The sequence below is a fragment of the Salvelinus fontinalis genome, chromosome 1, assembly GCF_029448725.1.
Source record: "Salvelinus fontinalis isolate EN_2023a chromosome 1, ASM2944872v1, whole genome shotgun sequence".
NCBI lineage: Eukaryota > Metazoa > Chordata > Actinopteri > Salmoniformes > Salmonidae > Salvelinus > Salvelinus fontinalis.
In genome coordinates, this window is record NC_074665.1 from 43,968,345 (window position 1) to 43,993,817 (window position 25,473).

General features: G+C 42.0%; 1 protein-coding gene across 1 annotated transcript in view; it reads left to right on the top strand.

The window, feature by feature from the left end:
* Positions 1–25,473, top strand: part of scn4aa (sodium channel, voltage-gated, type IV, alpha, a) — a 33,883-nt gene that overhangs the window by 1,387 nt on the left and 7,023 nt on the right. Inside the window, exons 4-19 of the mRNA XM_055922324.1 lie at positions 212–340; positions 1,410–1,501; positions 2,423–2,695; positions 2,806–2,869; positions 3,191–3,332; positions 4,890–5,087; positions 10,642–10,827; positions 11,634–11,742; positions 13,521–13,759; positions 14,005–14,178; positions 14,363–14,719; positions 23,058–23,489; positions 23,789–23,918; positions 24,358–24,512; positions 24,717–24,890; positions 25,179–25,301. Of these exons, the coding sequence (XP_055778299.1) occupies positions 212–340; positions 1,410–1,501; positions 2,423–2,695; positions 2,806–2,869; positions 3,191–3,332; positions 4,890–5,087; positions 10,642–10,827; positions 11,634–11,742; positions 13,521–13,759; positions 14,005–14,178; positions 14,363–14,719; positions 23,058–23,489; positions 23,789–23,918; positions 24,358–24,512; positions 24,717–24,890; positions 25,179–25,301 (2,977 nt within the window). The remainder of the gene's footprint in view (positions 1–211; positions 341–1,409; positions 1,502–2,422; positions 2,696–2,805; positions 2,870–3,190; positions 3,333–4,889; positions 5,088–10,641; positions 10,828–11,633; positions 11,743–13,520; positions 13,760–14,004; positions 14,179–14,362; positions 14,720–23,057; positions 23,490–23,788; positions 23,919–24,357; positions 24,513–24,716; positions 24,891–25,178; positions 25,302–25,473) is intronic.

A 25,473-nucleotide genomic window follows, 5' to 3' on the forward strand; every position in this document is an offset into this window, starting at 1 on the left:
GTAAGTATACCAACCTGTGCTGAATTTCAGGATTGATTCCTGAAAGGGCTATTGTACGTGTCACTGTTTTACCACGATTTCTAATGGTTCAGTGTCTTAAAGTCATGTAAACAATGAATTATCTCTGAATTACAATGGGAGCTCACAGAGAGCGAATTGCAGAAGAGTGCAGGGAGTAGTGCATTGGAAATATACTGTTTTCTCCTTGCAGGTATGTTTTTACTGGTATTTATACCTTTGAGGCCTCATGCAAAGTGTTGTCAAGAGGCTTTGTTGTCGGACCTTTTACATTCCTTCGAGATCCATGGAATTGGCTGGATTTCATGGTGATCAGCATGGCGTGAGTACCTAAACACCTGACTGGCTCACAACCCTCTTTCACAAATGATATAATTGTTAGCAAACTGGAATGGTTAGTAATGTATTATAACACATTTTATACATCCAGCAGCATACCACTGCTGGCTTGATTCTGAAGCTAAGCAGGGTTGGTCCTGGTCAGTCCCTGGATGGGAGACCAGATGCTGCTGGAAGTGGTGTTGGAGGGCCAGTAGGAGGCACTCTTTCCTCTGGTCTAATAAAAATATCCCAATGCCCCAGGGCAGTGATTGGGGACACTGCCCTGTGTAGGGTGCCGTCTTTCGGGTGGGATGTTAAACGGGTGTCCTGACTCTCTGAGGTCATTAAAAGATCCCATGGCACTTATCGTAAGAGTAGGGGTGTTAACCCCGGTGTCCTGGCTAAATTCCCAATCTGGCCCTCAAACCATCATGGTCACCTAATAATCCCCAGTTTACAATTGGCTCATTCATCCCTCTCCTCTCCCCTGTAACTATTCCCCAGGTCGTTGCTGCAAATGAGAACGTGTTCTCAGTCAACTTACCTGGTAAAATAACGGTAAAATAAATAAATAAATAAATAAACATCCAGCCTTTATTTATCCAAGTAAGTAAATTTAAGAAATTCTTATTTTTGCAATGACCCCCTGGCCACATTATATTTAAGAAATACATTCTGTGCATTTTTGCCCAAAACATTTAAATAAATGAATGATTTAATCTTAGAAAAACAAATGTAAAACATTTTAAAACATACCCAATAATAATGCTAACAAAATAATTCTCAGATAGTTTGTGATATACAACACGTCTGGTTGCGAGATGGATAAATGGTTTTGGCCACCCTCTCAAGCAGTGCGTCCATTTGGCCCAAGATGTGGACCAATATAAAAATAGACTCTATATATAAAAGATATCATATACCACAGCGAACACCATGTCTGATGTTTTGTGTACTATTTTGTCATGTTTTTTTAACACACAAGACGTTCTTCAGTGACAGGTCCACTGTCAGTCAGTCCTCAATTAAATCATGTTAATATATTGCTTGTACTGTGTGTCTCTCCACAGGTACGTCACAGAGTTTGTTGATCTAGGCAACGTGTCAGCCCTTAGGACGTTCCGTGTACTCCGAGCCCTTAAAACAATCACTGTGATTCCTGGTATGTTTTCATCCAGCCTGGTCTCATTTTCCCAGATTTACATGTACTATCTTAATTAGTATGATATGTTACTTTCGGAATGGTTACATAAAACAGATGGTTACTTACGGAAAAAACTAAAGTAGGGTGGTTGGTCGAGGTGGATGGGTAGGCATATAACACGAACGTCTAGCAACCCCAAAGGTTGCGTGTTCGAATCTCATCACGTTCCAAATGTAGCATTTTAGCTAAGTAGTAACTTTGAACTACACAAATGTTTTGCTACTTTGCAACTACTTAGCGCGTTAGCTAATCCTGACCTTACCCTTTAACCTAACTCCTAACCGTTTCCCACCTAGCTAACATGAGCCACAGCAAATTGGAATTCGTAATATATCATACGTTTAGCAAATTTGTAACATATTGTACAAATTGCAATTCGTAACATGTCACGCAAATTGTAATTCGGAACATATTAATACGAAATTGATGATGGATATCCACAAATTCATACATACCATACGAAACGTAACATATCATACTAATTAGTGTCCCAGATTTGTATTTACTATGTTACCTCTTCCCAAGTCCAGGTTGTTTCATCTGCAGCTCTTGTTGAGACTCGCCAAACTGATGTCAATATCAAAATGTTTTCTTGATATGTCTTCAATTAATTGACCTGGTTTGTATGCACACGTTCAGACTTATTGAACTATTGACACTATGATGTCAGATAATAATAGTAATAGTATCCAAAGTAACTTACAGTTTACACAGTCAAATATATAGTATGTGTGGCCAATTCAGGAAACAAACCCATAACCTTGGTGTTGACAGCATCATGCTGAAACCAGTAAGCCATCAGAGCCACTATGCACTATGGGCACTATATGGTTTATCTCGGCCTGCAGATGTATCACTGACATGCATCCATTTGACCAGGATTAAAAACCATCGTGGGCGCCCTGGTCCAGTCTGTAAAGAAAATGGTAGACGTGATGATCCTCACTGTGTTCGCCCTGGCCGTGTTTGCACTCATCGGCCTGCAACTCTTCATGGGAAATTTGCGCAACAAGTGTGTCCGATGGCCCATCCTCAACTCAACGGTGTTCGACGATTACAACTCCACCTCGTCGCTTGACGGCACCATGGGTTTCGGCGAAACATCAAATTTCACTGTCCCTTTCGATTTCAAGGAGTACATCAGCAATATAGGTGCGTTTGAACCACTGAGACAAGTCATCTGTTCCTCTACTTCAGGCTGATGTGACGTTATGAACAGTACTTTTAGTTTGTGTTTGATTTGCTCCGTCTTTCGGCTATAGAGAATCACTACTATTTGGAAGGTAGTCTGGATGCTCTTCTCTGCGGAAACAGCTCTGATGCTGGGTATGTTACTTTGTGATAACACACATGGCACAATGATACAAAGATAAGTCATGAATGTATTTCTTACATTTAGTAAAGCAATATCAGGGTTTTGATGGAAGGATGCACACCACTGTAGCATACAGAACACTATTGGAAAAGTAGTCAAATGTTATGTAAGCTATGCACACAATACAACTATTGTGTGCATAAGTTGTGTGCATGTGTGTTAGTTATGCCGCTGTCTCTGACAGCATTCTAGAAGTTGAGGCTTGTGGGGTCAGGGAGAGTGGCCGGCTGTGTGCAAGCTGATTCTTCACCGCTACCCACCACTGTTGACAGGAGGTGCCCAGAAGGATTCACGTGCATAAAGGCTGGGAGAAACCCCAACTACGGCTACACCAGCTACGACTCCTTCGGCTGGGCCTTCTTGTCCCTCTTCAGACTCATGACGCAGGACTACTGGGAGAACCTGTTCCAACTGGTTGGTACTTATATTATATAATATAGTATAGCCACTATGCTTGTTGTAAATGATATTGCAAATGCCTTAGACGATAGAAAGCACTGTGCTGCGTTGTTTGTAGATTTGTCAAAAGCTTTTGACACTGTAGACCATGCTATCCTTTTGAGTAAGCTGTCATCTATAGGACTGGGCACTGATGCCTGCCGATGGTTTTATGACTATCTTAAAGATAGAACTCAAGCCGTCATGGTCGATGGGGTCAAGTCTGACCCCTTACAGTTACTTAAAGGGGTCCCTCAGGGTTCAATAATTGGCCCACTATTGTTCTCACTTTATATAAACAACATTGGTGATGATGTCAGATATTGTAAATTCCATTTATATGCAGATGACACAGTGATGTACTCTATTGCTCCAACAGCGGACCAAGCTTTAATGCAGTTGGAGTCTGATTTTAGGATACTACAGGGGTCTCTTTTACAGCTTAAACTTGTTTTAAACGCTAAGAAAACAAATGTCATGTTTTTTTCTAGGTCTAAACTCTCAGTTAGAAACACGTTTGTAATCACTAGCTTGGATGGTACTCAAATCAATAAGGTCTCTGCATATAAATACTTAGGGGTATGGTTAGATGATAGGCTTTCTTTTAAAAAACATGTTACTGAATTGGGAAAAAAGCTCAAATTCAAGATAGGATTCCTTTACAGAAACAGGGCTTGTCTGTCCTCTGTAAATAGGAAAAAAATTGTGCAGGCTACTTTTATGTCCGTTTTAGATTATGGTGATATTATCTATATGCATGCATCGGCAAACACATTAAAACCACTGGATGCTATTTACCATTGTGCACTCAGGTTTATCACGGGTGATAGTTACAGAACTCATCACTGTATCCTATATCAACATGTGGGTTGGGTCTCTCTATCTGTGAGGCGAGAGCAACATGCTCTCTTGTTTATTTATGAAGCACTTCTTTTAAAACTACCTCCATATATATCATCATTAATTTCCACAAGATGTACTAATTTTAAAACCAGATCACAGATGTGGATTACATTAGAGACTCCTGCGGTCTCCACAGAGTTGGGTAGGACTGCCTTCAGTTCCTTTGCACCTTATTTATGGAACAAACTGCAGATCCAACTTAAGTTAGACACTCTGGTGTCCCTTGCCCATTTTAAAATGTTTATGGAGGATCAATATGATGTTGTCTGTGATTGTTTCTGTTGAATTGTGTATGTTTTGAAATGTTCTTGTCTGTATGTCTAAAACTGTACATGTCAACATGTTTACACAGGGCACAGCCGTAAAAGAGATCCAGGTCTCAGTCTGTTTTCCCTGTTAAAATAAAGATAAAAAAAAATAAAAAATAATGCTAAATTGTTTTATAGGTACAAATTTAAGACTTAAGTTGGACTTTTCCCTGTAAAAATGTGAGTGCTCATCCATTCCTCGGAAGTGACTGCAGGGAGTGTGCCTAAAAGGAATTTCATGAGGCTTACTACAAACTGCATGTTGGCTTACCATTTTGTGTCATCCTCCGAAACTTGTCTTTGCATGCCTCTTTGTATGCAGACACTTCGAGCAGCGGGGAAGACGTACATGATCTTCTTTGTGCTGGTCATCTTCCTGGGTTCCTTCTACCTCATCAACCTCATCCTGGCCGTGGTTGCCATGGCCTACGATGAGCAGAACGAGGCCACTCTGAAAGAGGCGCAGGATATGGAGGAGGAGTTTCAGAGGCTTCTGGAGCAATACAGGATCCAAGCCCAGGTCAGGTGACAGCTACTGCATATCCTCATGGCAAAACAGGCCAAATCAAACTACTTCCTTAGCGCTGTGGCAGACTCTGTTAGTGATCCTTCTAAATTCTGGGAAAGAAAGTAGTTTTAGATTCCTGCATCTTTACTGAAAAAGTTCAGATTTGTGATGCTTTTAATCAGCATTTTATCTCAGCTTGTTTCTTATTTGAAAGAAATGGCTGTCTTCCTACATACAGCCTCCAGTTGCCTCAATGGATGATCAGTCAACCTCACATGACTTGGGAAATGGTAGTCAGGGTTTTTCTTTTTGGCAATTCACAGACACAAAAGTTATTGCTGCCTTGTTAGCTATGGACACTAAGAAGTCATTAGAGGCTGATAATTTGGACCCGTTTTTGCTTAGTATACAGCGCCCCTCATTGCTGGCTCAGTAACACGCATTTTTTATTGACATTTCGTATCAGGAAATATTCCAAAAGTGTGGAAAGCAGCTTTTGTGGTGCCACTCCATAAGGGTGGTGATAGTAGTGATCTTGATAATTATCAACCTATTTCCAGGCTCCCTTGTCTTGCTAAAATCATAGAATCATTGGTCAAGAAAAATCTATCGTATTTTCTGTTTGTAAATGGTATTCTTAAGGTTAATGAATCCGGATTCAGACCTAAACATACTACCACTACATCTACCATGCTTGTTGTAAATTATATTGCAAATGCCAAAGATGATAGAAAGAATTGTGCTGCAATGTTTTGTAGACTTGTCAAAAGCTTTTGATACCGTAGACAATGCTATTCTGTTGAATAAGTTGCCCTCGAAAGGGTTGGATAATAATCCTAGCAAATGGTTTCTTAATTATTTCAATGACAGAACTCAGGTCATCAAGGTAGATTGGGTCAAATCTGAGTTCCTTGAGTTGCATAAAGGGGTTCCTCAGGGTTTGATACTCGGCTCACTACTATTTACAATCTAAATAAATAACATTGGTAATGCTGTAAAAAAAGTAGTTTTTTAAAAATTTGTTTGCAGATGATAGTGTTGTAATTGTTCCATCGGTTGGCCAAGCCTTTTCAAATTTGAAATCAGATTTTCTAGAACTGCAGAGGTCACTATTGGATCTAAAGTTAGTGCTAAATGCAAGCAAAAACAAATGCATGCTTTTTTCTATCCCCCATAACCCAGATTTATATGAATCATCTTGGCATAGTTCTGTTATAATCTCCACCCGGCACAGCCAGAAGAGGACTGGCCACCCCTCATAGCCTGGTTCCTCTCTAGGTTTCTTCCTAGGTTTTGGCCTTTCTAGGGAGTTTTTCCTAGCCACCGTGCTTCTACACCTGCATTACTAGCTGTTTGGGGTTTTAGGCTGGGTTTCTGTACAGCACATCGAGATATTAGCTGATGTACGAAGGGCTATATAAAATAAACTTGATTGATTGAATTTGTAATGACTAGTTTGAACGGTACACAAATTGAGCGAATTCATTCCTACAAATATCTTGGTATCTGGCTTGATGAAAAACTAATTTAAAGCTCAAGGCTCGTTTCTTTTACAGAAAGAAAGCATGCCTGACTTTTTTTAATAGGAAGGAAATCATCCAGGTCACTTTTGTCTATTTTAGATTATAGGGATATTATATATTTGCATGCAGCAGCATCTACACTTAAACCACTAGATGTTGTTTTTCATTGTGCCCTTAGGTTTATTACTGGTGATGGTTATAGATCTCACCATTGTGTTTTGTATCAAAAGGTGTGTTGGGCCTCTTTCTATGTAAGGAGAGAGCAGAATTCTCTTCTGTTTATTTACAAAGCACTCATGCAGAAACGTCCTATGTGTCTATCATTATTAATTAAATGTGGACTTACAAATTAACAAACCCGATCACAGGCTTAGATAACACTGGAGGTCCCTTCAGTCCCCTTTTAGGTTTTTTTGCGCCCTTTATGGGGAACAACTCACAGAGATCTCTGAAATTAGATGTTCTGGTCCCCCTTGGTCAGTTCAGAGAAATGATCAGAGACCTCTATGTTGATAAATGTGTCTTTTTTAATTTTTTGTAATTTTGTGCATTGTATATATGTTTTATGTATTTATGCAGGGCTCATCTGAAAAAGAGACCCTCGTCTCAGTATGACTTCCCTGTCAAAGTAAAAGTTGAATATTAATTTTAACAGACATGAGAAATTATTACATCAAACTGAACACTATGTAAATACAATTTTTGAAGCCTCTCAGTATATATGGAATAATGTACATATCATTAGGTCGGGGCAATTGACTAATGGTGTACTGAATTGCAACCAAATAGGACAGCTTGGGCTTACTTTCTCTTTGCGTCAGGGATGCGGGCCCACTAAACCCAAAGTATTATCCTTTACAACACTTGGGTTGCACATTTAATCAAATTCACATCAAAATCGCAATATTGACATGTGCAATAGGGTAAATCAATTTGAATTCATTAACTTTTTGACAGAATCCCTTTTGATTTAAACAAAACATTCCATACGTGTTTACCAAGGGAAGAAGTAGACAGAAAGGGATTTTTGTACCTGAATGCCAAAACATTTCGGGGATAGATGTGCTCAAAGTTGACCCATTTTGCATACACCACCATACCATGAGACATGCATGTATTCAGCATGGGAAAAGACCAGTGGTGGAAAAAGTACACAACTGTCATATTTGAGTAAAAGTAAAGATACCTTAATAGAAAATGACTCAAGTTAAAGTCACCCAGTACAATAGTACTTGAGTAAAAGTCTAAAAGTATTTGGTTTAAAATATACTTAAGTATCAAAAGTTAAAGTATATTTCATTTCAAATTCCTTATATTAAGCAAACCAGATGGAACCATTTTCTTGTTTTTATTTATTTACAGAAAGCCACGGGGACACCCCAACATTCAGACATAATTTACAAATGAAGCATGTGTGTTTAGTGAGCCTGCCAGATCAGAGGCAGTAGGGATGACCAGGGATGTTCGGTTGATACGTGCGTGAATTGGACTAATTTCCTGTCCTGCAAAGCATTCAAACTGTAACGAGTACTTTTGGGGTATGGAGTAATAAGTACAATATTTTCTTAAGGAATGTAGTGAAGTAAAACTAGTCAAAAATATAAATAGTAAAGTACAGATACCCACAAAAACTACTTAAGTAGTACTTTACAGTATTTTTACTTTAGTAGTTTGATATCATTTAAAAGCTTACAGAGTTGTCAGACTATTGTATAAAAAAATAAAAGTGTTTTAATAAAAAATATTACAGATTTGAACCTTTTAACGTCAATTATCAAAAAACCTGTAAACTCACGCTGGGGTTTTTGTGTTGTGCTGTGCCCACCATTGGTTGAAACACAACACTGTGTCGTTTTAGTCATAGAACTAGAATTCATAGAAATGGACCTATCCCATCAGACCACTGCAATTTAGCTGGTACACCATTTAATTTAAATTTGAACTTTAATTACTACCACAAAGACGGCCGCCGGTCCACCCGCCGTTGAATATCAGCTTAAATAGTCACGTCTATTCTATTATTTCTATATCATTAATTTCAATAGGTTTCCAATGGAGGATTGACAGTATAATTTTAAACAGATATTCCCATTGAAGTCAACGTTCTCTGCGTGGACCTCCAACCATCTTTGTGGTAAAATTTGAAAGTTGAAATGTAAATTTTATTCCCATTTTAGTCAGCCAAAACATGACACCCACCCTGTATTGAAGAGCATGTTATGCATCTAACGATGGCGGGCACAACACAAAAACTTCAGATTAGGTAAAATAGGGTCTAAGCTACAACATATGTGAATATGAAAAAAATGAGTTTAATGATGTTTAAGGTAAAATGACAATTTGTACCCCAATTTTTTTTTTTTCAAGAAATTCAATATTTTGACAAACCTGTTTGTAAACTTTTAAATGGTATCAATCTCAACCGTTTACATTTTCCAGTGATGAAGACATGGATGTCTCGTGGTATGGTGAGGCATGCAAAATAGGTCAACTTTGAGCACTTTTGTCTCTTGAGCACTTCTACAATAGGCAAATACAGTATGTATGGAAGTTTTCGTTCCAATCAAAGGGATGCTGTCAAAGTGACTGAATTCAAATCGGTTTACCCAATATTCATATCGCAAGAGATATGCATATCGGAATGTTTTGAAACACCACTCAGCAGCGTGTAACGTCTCTCTCTTCCTCTCTCCTCTTGCGGCTGGTTCCCACACACACCAAGTCACGCCCCCGTCACTTAAGAAGCACAGTTCCTCCTCCTCGCTGTTAGATTCACTTATATTCACTATACGTTTGCATGCTTTTCTGTTAGGTCAAATGCAGTCAAGAGATTGTTCCAAACAAGAACAATACTGCTTTCCACTTTGCTTTTTAATATAAATCATTATATTTCTATGTTCTGAGCTACACTGAGTATACAAAGCATTTAGAACACCTGCTCTTTCCATGACAAAGACTGAGCAGGTAAATCCAGTTGAAAGCTAGGATCCCTTATTGATGTCACTTATTGAATCCACTTCAACCAGTGTAGATGAAGGGGAGAAGACAGGTTAAATAAGGATTTTTAAGCCTCGAGACAATTGAGACATGGATTGTGTATGTGTGCCATTCAGAAGGTGAATGGGCAAGACAACAGATTTATGTCCCTTTAAACAGGGTATGGTAGTAGGTGCCAGGTGCATCGGTTTGAGTGTGTCACGAACTGCAACACTGTTGGGTTTTTCATGGTCAACAGTTTCCTGTGTGTATCAAGAATGGTTCACCACCCAAAGGACATCCAGCCAACTTGACAACTGTGGGAAGCATTGGAGTCAACATGGGCCAGCATCCCTGCAGAACACTTGACACCTTGTAGAGGCCATGCCCCAACAAATTGAGGCTGTTCTGAGGGCAAAAGGGGGTGCAACTCAATATTTGGAAGGTGTTTCGAATGTTTTGTACACTCTATGTATAGTTTACTTATACAAGTCAAATCACAATATTTGGTAGCAATTTGATAAAAAGAATAGCAATTCAAATTTCTGTCCATATCATGCAGCCCTCACAGGCGTAACAAGGTTTCTATGGACCCCGCAAGGTCGGAGTTCACCCCTAATCAACTACCAATAGATTTTTGTGAATATACAACTGTCCTGTATAGCCTACCTTAACCTGCATGACATGAGCCCACCTCACTCTACCAGCTTGGATAGAAATACAGTCCACCCTCAAAACACTAGCTTACTAGGGATTGTTTCATCATGCAGTCTAGCCTCCTATCTTTAACTATATACCATTTAGCTACTACAAAGTTTTTATAACAATTACACTTCAAATAGCCTAACAATTAGGAAATGTTTTTTGCTTGAGGATAAATACAGCCACTATGTATTGTTTTGCCTACACAAATGGGCTGCATTATCCAAGGTAAATTAAATCATATTCAATTCAACTTTTGACTGCATTTTTGTGTCCAAATGTTTTCACCACGGCCTGTCCGGTAGGCCAGTGGCAGGCCTACTTTACACCATTAACTCTGACGATTTATCATTGGTGATTCACAGGAGCAAGCTGATGCTGCTGCTGGAAGTCAGGCGACCCTGACCAGTCGGAAAGAGCTTAGTCATCACTCTGGGTCATACGGGGGCTCTGCGGATGACGAGCAGAGCCTCGGAGATGATGTTATCAAGGACTGTAATGGGAGAATCGTGCCCCGTCTGGCCATCGTACCAGTGTCCTCTGAGTCGGAGGTCAGTGTGACCTCTCCTTGCTAATGTTTATCTTATCAGGTCAACGTTCATAGGTCAGAATGGGTCCACAGTGGTGGGAATGCAGTTTTGTTTTGTCTCATTCTTTTGATGTGAATTTGTAAACACAGGTTGTTTTGGCTATTGGTCTTTGTTGTCTTGTATACACAACCCTTCTATCGTAAGAGTTCAATGACACCTAACATGCTTACCAGACCGTATGTACACGTGTGGCCATGCGGTCTGGTCAAACAAATTATATTTTGAAATATCAAAACAAACTCTGATCCAATTATATTAATTTGGGGCCAGGTCGAAAAGCATTAAACAATTATGGCGAAGTTAGCTAGCTAGCTTGCTGTTGCTAGCTAATTTGTCCTGGGATATAAACATTGGGTTGTTATTTTACCTGAAATGCACAAGGTCCTCTACTTCGACAATTAATCCACAGATAAAACGGTCAACCGAATTCCTTTCTCGTCATCTCTCCTCCTTCCTGCATTACTACAACCGACTGGAGTGTGGACCTCAGTTCATCTTTCAATCACCCACATGGGTATATGCTCCTAAAAACCAATGAGGAGATTTGGGAGGCAGGACTTGCAGCACGTTGAGCGTCACAAATAGAACCAAGTTCTATTTTAGCGCCCAGCTACGCAGATGCTCGCTAGCGCGCGCTAGTAGTGCGGGTGCAGTGATTAAATAACATGTATGTGTACATTTATTTTGTAAAGCTCCCGCATGCGGTGTAGACAGCATGTAAGATGTTTAGTGGCCAGTGATGATGAGACTTAACCCCACCCCCCCAGTCGGTTCCAGAGGACGAGCTCAAAGAGGACAGCATGTTCCATCTGGAGCAGCCAGGCCTGAAGAACAGATCGGCGAGTGCTGTTAGTGTTCTCACCACCGTCATGGAGGGTAAGAGAGCGACACATAGTGATGGTCATGATTATGACGACAACAATGGTGAAAATGCTGATAATGATGACGATGATTCTTGAATGATAGTATTACCATTGTGATATCATCAACAATGACAATGATATCATTTTAATTCAGGATTTTTTTTCGGGAAGAGTGAAATGCAGCCCTGCATTGATAACTGTATTCTGAACAAAAATATAAACGCAACATGTACCAATTTAAAAGATTTTGCTGAGTTACAGTTCATAAAAGGAAATTAGTCAATTGAAATAAATTCATTAGGCCCTAATCTATGGATTTCACATGACTAGGCAGGGGCGCCGCCATGGATGGGCCTGGGAGGGAAGCCAATCAGAATTAGTTTTTCCCCATTACAGGGGATCCCGCAGGTGAAGATGTGGAGGTCCTGTGCTGGCATGGTTACACGTGGTCTGCGGTTGTGAGGCCGGTTGGATGTCCTGCCAAATTCTCTAAAACCATGATGGAGGTGGCTTATGGTTGACACATTAAAATGGAATTCTCTAGCAACAGCTCTGGTGAACATTCTGCAGTCATCATGACAATTGCACATTCCCTCAACTTGAGAGATCTGTGGCACTGTGTTGTGACAAAACTGCACCAAAACTGCGCCTTTTATTGTCCCCGGCACAAGGGGCTGTTTAATCAGCTTCTTGATATGCCACACCTGTCAGGTGGATGGATGATCTTGACAAAGGATCGAATGCTCACTAACAGGAATGTGAACAAATTTGTGCACAAAATTTGAGAGAAATAATCGTTTTGTGTGTATGGAGAATTTCTGGGATCTTCTTTCAGCTCATGGAACATGGGATCAACACTTTACGTGTTGCGTTTATATTTTTGTTCAGTGTATTTTCTGAAAAAATGTCCCTTGTAGATCCATTCATAATGCATACAAATATTTGTGTCTATGTCTACTTCAGCTACTATCATACATATGCCATGAAATGTACTGTATGTCATTGGTCTGTTTCTTGCCTGTGAGACAAACATAACCGTCCACAGTAGGAGATATGTCAAGTCCCTCAGGCAAGTTTAGAAATACACTAGGCTTAGTTGGGAGTGGATGCAGTCTTCGCTCTAATGTGAAGTGTAATTGCCTAGCTTATCATGTGGTTGTAGACATGGCCTTCTGACCCACCCCTCCCACCCACCGCTCATTACAGTAGCATTGTCTGAAGTCTGTCACACACAGAGCAGCCAATCACATTGTGTGTGTGTGTGTGTGAGTGAGGGGGGAGAGAGCCCTGTTAATGTACAGTTGCATGCCCTCTTGGTGCTAAGCTTGAGCTATTTCAAACTTCCAGGGCGTGCTGGCACCACGGGCATGAATTCTGGTGTTACCCACCGTTGCATTTCCTTTACTTGTTGTTTTTGTTTTTTAGTATAGAACAGAAAGATTGCCCGTATTTGTACACATTTAACCACACATGAATGTCACCAATGCATGTTCTTAAAATCAAAGAACGTTGAACTAGGGTTGAACTTGAACTAATGGCAAATATCCCTAATTCTGTCAATCATCCACTCACACCCTCCTGTCACTTTTTAGCGCAGGACATTTTGCTGGAATGCCAGATCAATATTCTAGGGGTGTCTTAGTAGTCTTGGATAACTTTGTTTCGTTGTCTTTTCTTACTTCATAACAGCCATAATACCATAATACCATAAAAAAAATTGTTAGTTATTATGTTTCTATTAAAACATTATTATTGAACTGGTCATCTAAACCTCCCTTCTCTTTCTAATAGAGCTGGAAGACGCCCAGAAGCCTTGTCCGCCCGGCTGGTACAAGTTTGCCGACACGTTCCTGAAGTGGGACTGTTGCGTGCCCTGGGTATGGTTGAAGAAGTGGTTGCTCTTTATTGTGATGGACCCCTTCGTGGACCTAGGCATAACCATCTGCATCGTGCTCAACACCCTCTTCATGGCCATGGAGCACTACCCCATGAGCCCAGAGTTTGACCACATGCTCTCCGTGGGGAACCTGGTAACAACTTTTAAAGGGGTAGTTTAGAGGTAGATGTTAGGTGTGTAAAGCTAGCTGTATTGCTAGCTCAAACTTGCATTGCTACTGTAGCTTCATGGGTGTCATGTCGTTCGCTTGAATCGGATATTACTTAGTCTTTTCTTATGTTGATGAGAACAATTTCTTAACATCCGAGTTATGGTTTTTGACATGATGTATCCAAATGACAACTTGTTTATATTTCTGATATATGAATCCCCCTCTAGGTTTTCACCGGGATCTTCACAGCAGAGATGGTCTTCAAGCTTTGCGCCATGGATCCCTACTACTACTTCCAGGTCGGCTGGAACATTTTCGACAGTATCATTGTCACGTTCAGTCTGGTGGAGTTAGGTCTAGCCAATGTCCAAGGCCTGTCCGTTCTCAGGTCTTTCCGTTTGGTAAGACACACTGATTTCCAGTCAATTCATGTCTGTGAAATAGTATTCATAGATTAACTTTATTGTACTCATTTAGTTTACAGGGACAATGTACAACAAGGAACTTGCATCAAGAGCACATCAAGCCATGAAAAATGCAATTTGTGTGTTGTCTGTCTGTTAATGTACTATGTGTTGGAGGCAGCTGCGTGTCTTCAAACTAGCCAAGTCGTGGCCCACGCTCAACATGCTGATCAAGATTATTGGCAACTCTGTGGGCGCTCTGGGCAACCTGACCTTGGTGCTGGCCATCATCGTCTTCATCTTCGCCGTGGTGGGCATGCAGCTCTTCGGCAAGAGCTACAAGGAATGCGTGTGTAAGATTGCCACCGACTGTGAGTTGCCGCGTTGGCACATGCACGACTTCTTCCACTCATTCCTCATCGTGTTTCGCATCCTGTGCGGGGAGTGGATCGAGACCATGTGGGACTGTATGGAGGTGGCCGGAGCCGGGATGTGCCTGGTGGTCTTCATGATGGTCATGGTCATCGGAAACCTGGTGGTGAGTGCAGCAGACACCCAACTGTAACCCTAATCCCTAAACCTAACCCATCATCCTTAAAGCTGAGATCCGCGGTAGTGGGAAATAGCACCACGGACGCCCCTCCAACATTCTTATTGTTTTTGTTACCGAGCTCAGGAGGGTCGCGGAACATGGTTAAAAAAAAATAGCGGTGCATATTGTGCTCTTCTATTGCATGTGAAATGTCAGAGGGGGAAAAGAAACAGTGTTTGTTGTTTTCATTAACTTCTTTGTTGTTGTAATATCGCAAACGGCCGTAGCTGTTTCACCATAGAGTCGATGCCCACTCCCGTGTGGATCTAATTCGCACAATAAATGAAATCACCTTCACAATCAGTCTGTTTATGCTAGAGATATCAGCGTCTCAACCCACCGTATCCGCCGATGTCGGCCTTCCGCATCTGCGGTGGAAGGTGGCCGAGCTACAGTTGTGTTTGTCAGACCAGGAAACGTCCCGAAAATTGGTTTTCACGAAAACGTCCAGAGTCCAAACGGTTTGGGCAAGAAACTATACTATGACCCACTATGGAAAGCTGAGATGCTCTCAAATACGTACATATCAGTTGTTTTGCTCTACGACGCTTAAGCCTCAGAGGACTCGTCTGAAGGTAACCTAGTACCAGGCTGAAAAAATGTATGGAAGTGAATAGGGAATTTACACATGTATACGGGTAATATATATTTTTTTTCTGAGCTTACTTATATCTCTCAAATATAGGACAGACACTGTCTTATCTGGTTACGTAAAGACTATCCCTTTAATTAGGGGTTGTATGGAAGTATAAATAGATATTCAATGCGAGGGCACAATAAATCTTTTAAGTATAGTGAACATTCTAGAGATCCTAGATAATGCCTCTCAACAACACACGCAGTCCCCAACTGTGAACATCTGTCACTACTGTCAACTTGTAAATCTCAGTAACAGTTGTTCGAAATCTCTGCAGACCTAACGATTATAGTATTGTAATGCTCAGTCAATCCAGGAGATATTGTGCACACAGCTGATGTTGAGTCTATTTTTGGCACCCTAGAGACACCAAGAACAGACACACTACATGGCCAAAAGTATGTGGACACCCCTTCAAATGAGTGGATTCGGCTATATTCAGCCACACCCGTTGCTGACATGTGTATGAAATAGAGCACACAGCCATGCAATCTCCATAGACAACCAGTCGAATGGACTTACTGAAGAGCTGTGACTTTCAACGTGGCACCGTCATAGGATGCCACCTTTCCAACAAGTCAGTTTGTCAAATTTCTGCCCTGCCTAGAGCTGCTCTGGTCAACTGTTATTGCTGTTATTGTGAAGTGGAAATGTCTAGGAGCAACAACGACTCAGCCGTGAAGTGGTAGGCCACACAAGCTCACAGAACGGGACCGCCGAGTGCTGAAGCGCGTAACGAGTAAAAATACATTTGACCTTTTGGAATTACCAATGAGGAGTTAATCAACAAACCATATCAGAGTAGGGAATATACAGTGGTTCTTCCTTTAAAAGTTTTGAGCTTATGCCGCGACCGTTTGTGGTAGATGGTGGCAGATTGTGGTAAATTGCGTCATTCTGGCAACAATGGCTGACACTTAAATAACGTGCCAGAGAATTCTGCGGCGCCCAGCATGCTGTGCTGCAGTACGCTGCAACTTTTAAAGAAAGAACCACTGTACAATAAGAGGCACTCCCATTTACAGTATTTGGAAACTCCAGAAGGAGGGATCTAATTCTGCGCTAGACAGGAGTTGAAACGCCATAATGGTGTTTTCAACCTTTTCTGGGTTAGTTCTCCAGTCTTTGGCAAGGTGTTGCACAACTCTTGATTATGTGATGTTACAACATACCTTGTCATGTTTCAGAACACCTCAGGATGAATGTTTCAGTACACCTTAAATCTGTCCCAATACCTTCACAACCAAGTGTTTCAATACTTCAGTAAAGTTAAGGTCTCATCTCCTTTAAGGTGGTGGCAGCTCAGTTGCCACTAGATTTAGTGTTAAAATGCACTTCATTTTAACAGTGTAGTGTCTCGGTTTATGTGCTGTTTGCCTGGAAGACACAGTAGCAGCAGGGGACTTGGATGGGGGTTGAGGGGGTGTGAGACACACAAAAAAACATGTTAGTGTTGGCGCGAGTCCCCAGTGCTTTTGTTAGCTCGTCGGGATGAGAATAGCCATTTCCGCTTGAGTCTATTAATAACCACCAGAGAGAGGAAATGCATTTGGCCTCACGCCGCAAATATTGTGCTTGTGTGATCAGCTGCTAACAGCTCATCTGCATGTCCTTGTTCTGGAAGATGAGTAATGACAGGGACAGTGCCTCCCATCCTGCACGCCATCATAGGTGGAGTGGATTGTCTTAGCCACCACTTGTGGTTCAATGCAATACCAAGGCATCTAAGCCAACCACTATCAGTAGTGTCCCTCTACGAATCCCGTAATCATATTACACAACATCACAATATACCAGATCATTTTTATTAGGGCTGTCAAAAAAATCTGAATTTGCTCAAAGTGAGCTGTAGATTAATAATGATTTATTTAACTTCATTTTTCATTACAAAAAATGCTCAAAGCGCAGGCCTCCCGAGTTGCGCACTGGTCTAAGGCACTGCATCACAGTGCTAGCTGTGCCACTAGAGATCTTGGTTCAAGTCCAGGCTCTGTCGCAGCCGGGCCACGACCGGGAGACCCAAGGGGTGGTGCACAATTGGCACAGCGTCATCCGGGTTAGGGGAGGGTTTGGCCGGCAGGGATGTTCTTGTCCCATCGCGCACTAGCGACTCCTGTGGTGGGCCGGGCGCAATGCACACTGAAACAGTCGTCAGGTGTACGGTGTTTCCTCCGACACATTGGTGCGGCTGGCTTCCGGGTTAAGCGGGCGTCCCGAGTCCATACGGGAGTTGCAGCGATGGAACAAGACTACCAATTGAATACCACGAAAAAGGGGTCAAAAAATATATTTAAAAAATCTCAGTGCATAAAAAGCAAAACAAACAAAAAACGAATTTACAAGAATATTGCCTTCTTGATTTTTTTCTAAAGTAAGTAGATCAATTCATAAAGAACACATTTTTTACCTCAATGTAGGGTGTCCAATTAAAAGCTAATCTTTTGACCAATTGGTCAAATAATATGTTAATTGTGTATGTAATCCTCTAAGAAAACCAATGGTCCAAAACTCATGTCTCGATCATAATCAATCAAATTGATTTATAAAGCCCTTTTACATCAGCCGATGTCACAAAGTGCTCTACAGAAACCCAGCCTAAAACCCCAAACAGCAATGCAATGTAGAAGCACGGTGACTAGGAAAAACTCCTGAGAAAGGCCAGAACCTAGGAAGAAACCTAGAGTGGAACCAGGCTCTGAGGGGTGGCCAGTCCTCTTCTGGCTGTGCCGGTTGGGGATTATAACAGTACATGGCCAAGATGTTCAAACGTTCAAAGATGACCAGCAGGGTCAGATAATAATAATCACAGTGGTTGTAGAGGGTGCAACAGGTCAGCACCTCAGGAGTAAATGTCAGTTGGCTTTTCATAGCCGATCATTCAGAGTTAGAGACAGCAGGTGCGGTAGAGAGGGAGTCGAAAACAGCAGGTCCGGGACAAGGTTGCACGTCCGGTGAACAGGTCACGGTTCCATAGCCGCAGGCAGAACAGTTGAAACTGGAACAGCAGGACAACCAGGTGGACTGTGGACAGCAAGGAGTCATATGGCTAGGTAGTCCTTAGGTCCTCAGAGAGAGAGAAGGAGAGAGAATTAGAGGGAGCATACTTGTGTAGATTAGGTTGCCTCTATATAATTCGGACTTTTTGGATATAATGTTAGAGAAAGACCCCACTGAACGATTGAGAACATGAATAATCACATTTGCCTTGTTAAAATGTATTTTATAACATAAGAAAATGAGATGTAAATCACAAGTTCGTTTTCAACACCTCTGGGTAGAGTTGGTAGACACCCTACTCGATGTCAACTTGTTTTTACATTGCATTGTAGATTTTATCTGTAGAGATGATGTATTTTGGATGTTTTCAATGTATTTGTAACGCTTTCAGACAATGCGATTAATCATGATAAAAAAAATATTTGTGCACTTAAATTACAAAAAGTTTAGTTAAAATCCTTAAGAATCTAAGTTAACATAATAAAAAAAAATCCCCATCAAACTCCGTCAGTTTAAGGTAGAGATATCAGTTTTTTTTGCCTGCGCTGCGTCTCAATCCACCGTGTCGGCCTTCCGCATCTGCGGTGGAAGGTTGCCGAGCAACAGCGGTGTTCGTCAGACCATGAGACCACGGTCTTCTCACAAAAACATCTGTAGCGTCCGAACGGTTTGGCCTAGAGAAACTATTATGACCACTATGGAAAGGGGAGACTCATGAACACAATGGTGTTCTCCGCTTTTGTTCATTTGTTACCCATTCAAATGAATGGAAGTATGAAGGTAGTTTGGTGCCAAGAAAAACAAGGGGTTAAATATGTGTCCGAATACAGAGGTGCCCAAAAACTTGCCTGTTTTATAGAGTTTGCTAGAGGGCACACCTTCCACTAATGCCCTCTCTCCACCTCCATACCTCAGAATGGGATAATTCTGAACACTTCTCTCACATGAAAACCAGTAATGAAGGCCCACTTTACACATTACCTCTACTATAACTTACATAAGCCTTGTATGAGAGACACAGTCAGCCAAAACATATTGTTTGTGTTTTGATGCTGCATTGTACATGCACTAAAACCCCCCCCAATTTTTTTTCACAACCCTCTCTTAAAAACACAATTATTTAGATTGGAGAACCACTTTGGATGTTTCAGAGTAATTTCATTCTGTTTTGAATTTCATTCAGTGTATCATAATACACATCGAGTTTACATTCAAACAACCATCAAACACCAGATCTCAGTTTAGTTGCATTACATTTTGTGGTTTTACTACACAATGATGGTGTTTTGTCATTCTATTTTAACAGTCTATTTATTCATTGGGGGAGGGAGGGAGGGGGGGGGGGGGCTTCTATCTATTTAAGTCAAATGACTTGAGGCAGCAAACAGTGGTTCTGACCTTGGGTATCTGCTAAGACCCAGCTTAAGTGAGCCCCCTGGCACGGACGGAACAAACACGGACAGCTGAGCGGCGCCCGGCGAGAGGGGCTCGGGGATCAGATCCAAGAGAGAGACGTCTGCAGAATGCATCACTAATTGACAGGGAAGGTAATCAAATGTCCCCATCACATGAACACGCGCTGTATGGAATATGGGGGATGTTCCTTTGAGGACAGTTGCGACTTACGAGCACAGTAACAATAGGCTGCTCTGAGTGGCAGCCTTCAATGTCTTTTTTTTGGTTGGTCATCATCTCGATTTGAGCTCTTTATCGTCTGCTCCCCTTCCGCCTGTTTCTCCCCCGATGTCTCTCCTACAAGCCCTGTATTTGCTCCAAGAGACTACTTCTACCATTCTCAGTCCAGTTTGCCCCCCCCAAGTCCCTTTTTTCTTTGTTGTGTTATTATGTTAGCGACAAGTTAGCCCTTTGTCAGCCCTATGTCTCAACACACTTTGTGATTCCCTCCACAGCCCTATCCACCCCTACCATAGCACTTAATTTCTAGCCCTTTGAGGCCCCTGTGCTGCTAACCCCCTAGGCCTTGTGTTTCTGCCCCTCTCAGCCCTTTCCCAGGGCCTCTGGCTGATTCACAGCTCCTTACAGAGGAATGAGAGAGATCAGCCTTGCCCAGTCCACCATGTAACCATGATCTACATCTTAATCTGAGAAATAAGAACCCAGATATGGTCTAACGGGGTTTAGACACTAAAGATAGCCACCTCCAAAAGAATCGCAGACAACATTATATTGTCACCACAGAACGACATCAACTTTATATGTGTTATGTATACGAGACGCCCAGGTTTTTGATTTAACGGATTCACTTTATTTTACAGCACGAGGCTTGGTGACACACGTGCGTCCCAAACGTTCCTGTTTAGGAGGCACGTGAAAATAGCGTAGGTTTGCTTCTCTTAATTTTCTCTCTCTCTCTCATAAACATTTTAATCATTTAGCAGATGCTATTATCCAGAGAGACTTACAGTTAATGCATTCATTTTAAGATAGCTAGGTGGGACAACCATATATCACAGTCATTGTAAGCACATTTTCCTTAATAAAGTAGCTATTAAGTGCGAGTGTTAGTACATGAAAGGCAATCTTTTAAGATGCTCTTTGAAGAGGAAGGGTTTCAGATGTTTTCATACGATGGGCAGGGACTCTGTTGTTCTAGCTTCAAGGGGAAGCTGGTTCCACCATTGGGGTGCCAGGACAGAGAAGAGCTTGGACTGGACTGAGCGGGCAGCAAACCCCTGCAACTTATCCAGAACGATGCAGCCCACCTGGTCTTCAACCTTCTGAAGTTCTACCATATCACCCAGCTACATCTCACACTCCACTGGCTTCCAGTTGAAGCTTGCATCCACTACAAGACCATGGTAGTTGCCTATTCAAAAGAATACAAAAACACAACCATGAGGCTAAGCATTTCCTAATGGAAATGTACAACTACTACTTCCCATTGCAGAAACATTTCACATTTAGCACACAAAGTAACCGCTGACCTAAAGTTTAAATGCAACAAGTTATTTTCAAAGAGATGGATAACAGCAAGCGCCCTGCAATAAAAAACACAGTTCCACTCACCAGATGATGATCATTTGAAACTCAGCTTGTTGTTGAAAGTTATTCTTGAAAAGGGAGAAGCAAACAAATTAGCAACAACTTCCTCTTCAATAACACCTGCTGCAGCCACTGCAAACCTAGCCTACTAGACCGTGGATAAACTGTAAAACTACTGCTCTGTTGACCTGTTGGCCTTTGAGAAGGCAAAAGTTTCCATACATTTTTTGGTAGCCAATGGCTGACTTAGCTAGCTACATTTATCTCCCCAGAGACCACTAAAGAAAAATCCTGATTGGATCTCTTTTTCTCTTCGGTGTTAACCCTTTTCAACAAAAACTGAATAGATTAAATCAGAACATCATTGAAAAGTATGATGTAATTGGAGGTATTATTATAGGAGGCACTCAATGTTCCCCACTGTGTTTGGGTTAGTAATAATTTGTAGAGTGGCTCTATTTTCCCCCAGCATTCAGCATTTCACCATTCTTAATGTCTAAAGAATCCATATGTTGTTCGGAAATATGAACACAGAAATACTGGACATTTCAAACTCTTATTATGGTGATGATTTGACAAAATTACAATCTTGGTCTTGAATTGGACTCACATTTTTCTGGTCTCAGCCTTGGCTTGGTCTCAGGCCCTTTGTCTCCCTCCTGGTCTCGGTCTTGACTCGTCCTCACCCCCTCCGGTCTTGGTCTTGACTCGGTCCCGCTTTAGGTGGTCTCGAACACAACACTGGCGGAGAGCCTCCATGACACAGAGAAGAGCAGTCTCGGTTGAGTGACCCGTCTTGAAACCTGACAGGTTATGGTCAAGATTGTTCTGAGAGAAATAGCGAGAGAGTTAGTCAGAGACAGCACGCTCAAGTGTTTTGGAAAGAAAAGGTAGAAGGGATACTGGTCTGTAGTTTTTGATCTCAGAGGAGTCGAGGGATTTCTTGAGGAGAGGATCGACTCGGGCAATTTTGAAGTCCGAGGGGAAGCAGTCAATGGTCAGGGATAAGTTGATGAGGGATGTGAGGAATGGGAGAATGTATCCATAGATGGTCTTGAGAAGGGAGGAGGGAATGAGCTTGAGCGGGCAGGTTGTTGGGGGGCCAGACCTCACTAGACGCAGGATTTTATCTGGAGAGAGAGGGGAGAAAGAGGTCAAGGCGTAGGGTAGTTCTATGTGAGTGGGACCAGTGGACTCAGTAGGCGGATTTAATGAGTGGATGTTGTCAACCTTCTTTTCAAAGTGGTTGACAAAGTCGTCCGCAGAGAGGGAGCAGGGAGGGGTGGAAGATTGAGGGAGGAGAAGGTAGAAAATAGTTTCCTATGGTTAGAGGCAGAAGCCTGAAATTTAGAGTGATAGAAAGTGCCTTTAGCAGTGCATACAGAGGAAGAGAAGGTAGAGAGGAGAGAGTGGAAGGATGATAGGTCCTCCGGAAGTTGAGTTTTCCTCAATTTTTCACTAAGTCACTAAGCCAAGGAGCAGAATATAATATATGTGTCTTTTGGCTGTCTTTTAATTCTCCCAGGACACCTCCCTCATACAAACGCATAAGGCTGGGAGTAAAGTAAGATCAGATTCCCCACACTGCCCTGTCAGACACCTTCTCTCTAACCTTCAAAGATAACTGCCACCTCTATCTCCCTGTAGGTGCTGAACCTCTTCCTGGCCTTGCTGCTCAGCTCATTCAGTGGAGACAACCTGTCCAGTGATGACGACGGTGAGATGAACAACCTCCAGATCGCCATCGGCAGGATCAACTGGGGCATCGACTGGGTGAAAGCCTTTGTCCGCCACATGGTCCTGCAGCTACTGGGCAAAAAAGCCACCGGGGACAAGGAAGGGGGTGAGGGGATCGAAGGAAACCCCGAAAAGGAGACCTTTGCACTAAACCACTTAGACACGTGCCAGGATTCCAAGATGGCCGACGGGATGACCAACTGTGTGGACGGGCTTCAGGCAGACGGCGAGATGAGCCTCAATGTGCCCATTGCCCAGGGGGAGCCGGACTTTGAGAACGATGATGATGACAGTGGATCTTTTACATCAGATGAAGAAAATGGACATGGTGATCACGTAAAGGTACAGTATGATGGCAAACTGAAGACGATAATTGTACTCTGCTTTATCTATGAACTAATAATTATCAGTTAATAAACTACTTATAAACCCTTCATAAATCTTAGAAAGATTACCATGTAAAGTGTTACCTGGACATTTAAGCAAACAAGTACAAGAATGAGGACAAATCTCACTTGGTGGTTCTCTTCAATCTGAGTTCACAACCGAGTTCACATGAGTTAGATTTCTCCTCTCTCTCCTATCCTGAAGTTGTGGCTGAGATTTTCACTCAGTCTCTCTCCTCTCCTCTCCATCCATAGTTGTTGGGTGCAGTGGGTGACGAGTCCTCGGTCTGCAGCACGCTGGACTATGTACCTGAACCAGAGCCTGTGGAAGAGGAGGAAGAGGAGGAGCCAGAGCCAGAGGAACCAGAAGCTTGCTTCACTGATGGTACACAGGAAATACTGTCCCCTGCTTAAATAGATCTGGGTTGGGTTTTCTGATTGTCATGGTCTTTACAATGTATTGTTACTAAATTACAAAAATGCAACGCTAATATCAAGTGTTTGATGTCTAATTTACTTGTGGAAATATCTGTAAACTTTGTCCCATATCACACACATTGGCACATCAGAATTCACAGAGAGAGTTACTATATTCTATTTCATGTAAGGTGGGACCAAAGAGTTTGGAGTCACGTCTTAATAATGTCAGTAAAGTGATTGCCATGATTCGTCACATCTTTTATTTGCGGGATTGTCCAACTCCGTCAGGACTTGGCTAGACTGTAGGCTATGCTACACAGACAGCACCTCAGGGGCGAGTGAAACAGTCCAAATGAAGCATACAAAAACACCATGTTGGCATTTCTCTCTCTCTCTCTCTTCAGGCTGTATCGCGCGATGGCCGTGTCTGACATTTGACGTCTCTCAGGGCAGAGGCAAGAAGTGGTGGAACCTCCGCAGGACCTGTTTCACCATCGTGGAACACGACTACTTTGAGACCTTCATAGTCTTCATGATCCTCCTAAGCAGTGGAGCTCTGGTGAGCGAGTCCCTGGTCGTTGACCCATTTACAGTTGATTCTCCATTACCGAGCTATTCGACTTTTGACCTTAGCTCACCTGATAAATAAATGTATTCAGAAAGTGTTACTTCATATATATACATTTTTTCTTCTGCTTTTAACGTTCTCTGGGAAGGCCACTAGTTATATTGAGATCAATTTTCTTTGGCTCACTTCTGATAGGCTTTTGAGGATATTTACATTGAGAGGCGAAGAACTATCAAAATCATCCTGGAGTATGCAGACAAAGTCTTCACCTATGTCTTTATCATTGAGATGCTCTTAAAATGGGTGGCGTACGGCTTCAAGACCTACTTCACCAACGCTTGGTGTTGGCTGGACTTCCTAATTGTGGATGTAAGTTTCCGTTGAATTGTTTTTGGAGTGATATTTACACAGAATGAAACGTGGGTTAAGCAATGTTACAACTAGTATCACTGTTGTGGGCGAGCTCAATAATACATGAACGTGAAAATCAAGGAAGACGTTGACATTTGTGTTACCTTGTAACCTCCGCAAGTAATTGACATGGGTTATCCTGCTTGGCAGAAAATACAAGACATTCAATTTGTAAAGTTTTCTTCATTCGTACAAGCATATAACGAGATGTTGGGTGACTACAATGACGTTACAATCCTGCCTCAGGTTTCCTTAGTCACTTTAGGAGCTAACTGGATGGGCTACTCTGAACTTGGACCAATCAAGTCTCTTCGAACACTCAGGGCTCTAAGGCCACTTCGAGCCCTGTCAAGATTTGAGGGAATGAGGGTGAGTAACTGTTTCAAACCTACCAGTACATACACACTTAAATATCCACGCAGACACAGAAAGACACACATCGACAGACACGCCGACAGAAATGCTAATGCAGACAATCCTAAACGCATCCATCTCTGACAGTGACGTCTTGTGACAGAGTTGACTGTGGTTAGCTATGACT